This window comes from Elephantulus edwardii, unplaced genomic scaffold (genome assembly GCF_000299155.1).
Source record: "Elephantulus edwardii isolate Elephantulus edwardi_28Jun2011 unplaced genomic scaffold, EleEdw1.0 scaffold00216, whole genome shotgun sequence".
Lineage (NCBI taxonomy): Eukaryota > Metazoa > Chordata > Mammalia > Macroscelidea > Macroscelididae > Elephantulus > Elephantulus edwardii.
Window position 1 is genome coordinate 2943319 of NW_006399966.1, and position 4876 is coordinate 2948194.

Sequence of the window (4876 nt, forward strand, 5' to 3'; positions counted from 1 at the left end):
ACTCCCATCTTACCAGCCCAGAAGCCAAATAATAAAAATTAATCCAAAAGTTAAAATCTATCAATAAAAGTATATTTTTTCTATATCTCATAGTATGCAATCCCTATACTCTAATAACCCAAGTACCCCCAAAGTCTATTTCTCAGTATGAACTTAAATGATATATTCTTTACTGTATCTCTCAAATCTGAGTCTCATCCAGAAACACTAAGAATGAGTCAACATATACAGTTAAGCAGAAAGATAATAAAAATGGTCCTAAGTTCTTTTTCAGAAAGAGAATAACATAGTTTTGTTTTAAAGTAGTCTGATTTTATCAGAATTTGAAAGCTAAGAAAAATTGACATGGGTGTGGAAGTTGTAAACATTTAAGAGAAAGGGAATGCTGTTAGAAAGATAAACAGTAAATTGTTTTATCTAGTCTTTAGTTAAGAAAAGGAATCAAATTAAAAATATTTTAGCTGAGTTGTTCTAACAAACTCAATCTAATAAAATTTCCTATTGCTGATTATTCTGTTGTATATTAGAGCAGTTCCTCAACAGATACCCAAATTGTTGCCATATGCTATCTGTTCTTCAAACTCATACAGGAGTAAGTTATTTTTAATGTCATAAGCTTTATGTAAAAGTTTTAAAAAAGTTACACAGATCTGTAGTCACCATTAACATGTTTAAACCTAATCCAAGTGCTCTTAAAATAGACACTAAAAATAGTAACCCTAGGGGAGCTCTGGTGGCCTAGTGGCAAGGAGCTGCACTGCAATGCCAGAGATATGCGGTTCGAATCCACCAGATGGTCTGCCGAAGAAGGAGGGGCCATCTACTCCTGTACCAGTCAGATCCAATTTGACGGTACACACACACACACACAGAAAATAATTTAAAAAAAATAAACAAAATAGTAACCCTAGAAAAAAAACCAATTCCAGTGTATAGAAATTTAACTCTAGAGAAATCCTTCAAATATAAGTTTTCACCCCTCCTCAAGTCCCCATCATCAGGCCTGTTGTCCTAAGCTATATACTTATGTCACAAACCACCCCTCCCCTCACCTAGGTCTGTCCTAATAACATTGTCCTCTTAAAATTCTCCTAAAGTCATGCTCTTCCTGCAAAGTTCTTATCCATCCCTTCCCCCCTTTTAACAAACTCATAATCCACAACTACAGAAAACAAGACCTGTGATAAGTTTCCACCACCCCAATCTACCCTATATGCTAAGCTCTTACCTACCCTAACATCACCAAACCTAAACCAGGCTCATTCTGACTTCTTCTCAGAAAGAAGCCCAGATCTCTCTTTTGCAATACTTAATATAAACTTCATGCAATATCAAAATTAGCACTACCCCCTCTACCCATCTCTTTCTAAACCACCCAACTAAAAAGTATTTAGCGATTTCTTCCAGATCATATGAACTGGAAGTTAACGGAGACCAGGTTCAGCTTCTCTTCAGAGTCAACTTCTAAAGATGCCTGAAAATATGTACATGTACAGCCAAGCACAATCAATAAGAGTGCATCTGAATTCCAAAATCAATCTCCATAATAGTCTATGTGTTTCCTACTGCCAAAGGGGCCCTTTAGAGTAGTGAGAGAAGATCTTCACCCTGAAACCCACAGCGTCCCTTTTCAGCAGGAAGTAGCTAAGAGAATACGCCGTCCCCTTTTCCTTATGACTCAGGGTGAAGTCTCTCTCAGGGAGGAGTGATAGGGAATGGCAAAGGATACACTGACAAAGAAGATTAATCAGAACTGGCTTTGACAAGCACTGTGGCATTTGGACAAGAACAAACTGGAAGGAGGGTAGAGAGAATAGTGCAACAATGAATGAGTGGAAGCCCAAAATCTCTGTAAATGTTTATGAAAATTAATAAAATATAATTATAATTAAAAAAAAAATAAAGATGCCTGAAAGCATCAATCTACTAACTCTGAAGAAAATCCTGTCTCTGCTGGTTTCTAGGAGACTTGTTTCTGTAAACTAATGCCATAAATAGAAAATCAGGGACCAAGTACAATTAGGATTCCCCCTTGGTTACTCCCCATCCTAACTCCCTTCCTAGTCATTTTTCTTTCTTTTTTTTTTTTTACTCTTGCTCCCTGTTTTATAAATATCTTTCAGAAAAGTGCCCTAGTGGTTCAGCCCCTGCTTGGGAAGCGGCACCTGTTACATGGTTGCCCTTAGTCAAAATACTTCCAGATCCCTCTTTTATCATATTCCGGCTACTCTTTTGTTTAACCCTGCTACTCACACTGCAGTCTTTTCATCTCGTGGCTACTCATCCAGTCAGAATTACCTGAAGATTAGCCACTGAAAGTGAACCAACCCTGGTATTCGCCCGCCACTGACCAGCCTTCTGACCCTCATCAACAGCCAGACCATGAACAAATTAAACTGCCAATGGAGCAGGAGGCCCCAGCCTCATCTCCAGGGTCTGAGGACACAACAGAATGTTGTCCAGTGCTACCAGAAGTGCCAACACAGCCTCCAACCCCTCTCCAGGAGGTTGAACCTCCACCATTCCATCATGAGGCTCCTGCTACAAAGCCCACTGAAGAAGTCAGGCCTTTCCCAGTACAGTTGGGAGGCACAAATCAGCCTACAGAGCTCCCTGAGGAGACAAGAGTCTTCTCTAGAGTAGCACGAGGCTCCAATTCAGTGGTTGTAACTCAATCTACCTGTTAGTGCTGCAGAGCTATTCTCCCTTAATTTCTCCCAAAATTAAAACTCAGACTCCAGATCCACTGTAGGAATCAGCATAAATGCACAACCCGTTTCAGAGGTTGTATCTCCACTCAAGTTAGAGACCTCAATACCACCTCATGAGCACCCCCACTGAGGGTCATGTTTATCTTAAAAAAAAAAAAAAGAGGCCCACTCCAGCCTCCTGAGCCTCCTATGAAGAACCTATTTCAAACTTCAATTTCCATGAGACTGAAATATCTCCAGTTCAGCAGGAGAGCGAAATACAGTCTCCAGCGCATCCATGCTGGAAAAACCTTCTCTAACTCAGCAAGGAATCCCATCTAAGCCTCCAGAATGCCCTTCAGAGATTAAGCCTTGTCTATTTCAAACTCCGTATCTTATACACCAGAGCCCCCCTAAGGAGGGTGAATTTTCTCCAGCTCATCAGGAGCCCCCAATTCAGGCTCTTGAGTTGAGATCCCTGTAAGTTGAACTTACCCTAACTCTGAGCAGCATCCAGAGGAAGTTCAATTCTCCCCAGTCCAGCAGGAGGGTCTTGTTCCCTCTCAGAATGCCCTTGTAAACGCTGAATCATCTTCATTGCAGCCAGAGGTCCTAGTTGCATTTTCAGAGCCTCCTAAGGAGAAAGAGCACTCAAGTTCAAGGTGAAGCCCCAGCACTCTCGCTTTCTCTCTCAAAGACTTGAGATGATGCAACCATCTCCAGATCATAGATAGCCTGTGTGTCATCTTTAGAATCCCCTAAGGTCTCACCCACCTCAAGACTCCTGAGATTTCTGAGGAGACTGAACCTTCTAAAGAGACTGAACCTTTGCCAGGGATTGATCAATTGATCGAGCCCCCTAATAAAGGAGACTCTTCAATCCAGCAGGGAGCTCTAGCACATCCTTCAAAGCCTCCTAACATGGTGGAATCTCTGACAGATGCACTGGCCTCCCCAGTTTAGCCTTTGAATCCACCTAAGGGGGATGTAGCTCAGTCTCTATTGCTTCATGAGTTTCAGCAACAGGTCAATAACAGGGTCAGCATGTAAATGTGCCCAGTGTCATAGCTCACCCTTTGAACCTAGATCCTATCATGATTCTTTCTGAAGTCCCACAAAAGGCTATACCTTTTTCACATTTTCCTGAGGTTGAGCATTCCACAATCCCACAACAGACTGAAGTGCCTTCTTCTAATGTTCCTGAGAAGACCATTGCACACTCAGGCCAATTTCAAAATAAACATCCACTTGAGTGGTATTATAGCTCAGACTTTGGACCCAGAGCTTACCAGGAATGTGAGAGTCTCTAAAGCCACTGTGCCTTAGTTGACTGTCAGCATCTAAGTCTAGAGTACTGCTTTTAGAACAACACTCCCCAGGAAGTTAGCTGAAAACAGCTTCCTGGACAAGCATGCAGACATGTCCCCAAAAACAAGGTGCATTCATGAGACCACATAAGACCCAGACGAGCAGCTGTGAAGGCTTAATTAATGAGAAATTAAAGCCCTCGAGATCTTGTGGAAAATACAGGTTAATGAGAAGCTTCTGTTCTTGAGAATATGTAGGAAATAGCTAAGGTGCTGGTGTGTCAACGGGTAGAGGCAACCACCACCATGGATGTGTTTCTCTTAATTTGGTGCCACAAGACCACCATCTTTACCAATGCCAAGGAGTTGAACACTGTGTTTGAGCTGAAGTGCATCATCGAGGGAATCCTGAGGCAGCCACCTGAGGAGCAGCGCCTGAACAAGAATGACCAGCTCCTGGAGGACAGACACCAAGACACTGGGCAAGTGTGGCTTCACCAGCAAGATGGCGAGTCCCCAAGTTCCGGCCACAGTGGGAATGGCCTTGTGGGTATGTGGCATGTTTGAGGACCTCCTCATCGAACCCTACTCTACCCCAGAGGAGCTGCTGGAGGTGATGGAGGTAGAGGATTCAGGAAGAAGCAAAGTTGAGCAAGCTGGGCCATGAGGGGTTGTCCCCCACCCTACCCCTTCCAATAAAGAGATCTGGGTGTTAAAAGAACCTCCCAACATTAATAAAACTCCATACTTATAAAAAAAAGAAAAGAAAAAGAAAATAGAGATAAGCTTTTTGTGTGTTTGTTAGGATCTTCTGAGTAAATCCTCAAAATCTCTGGTTCTTGGATATCCAATGACACACTCCTTTCTGGTCCCAGAGAG

At 42.4% G+C, this 4876-nt stretch overlaps 1 protein-coding gene across 1 annotated transcript in view; it reads left to right on the forward strand.

The window, feature by feature from the left end:
- The window catches only part of LOC102858302 (leucine-rich repeat-containing protein 37B-like), a 69949-nt gene extending 65385 nt beyond the window's left edge, over positions 1–4564 (forward strand). The window contains exon 16 of the mRNA XM_006897873.1: positions 4337–4564. Within this exon, the coding sequence (XP_006897935.1) occupies positions 4337–4564 (228 nt within the window). The remainder of the gene's footprint in view (positions 1–4336) is intronic.
- Positions 4565–4876: the final 312 nt, after the last annotated feature.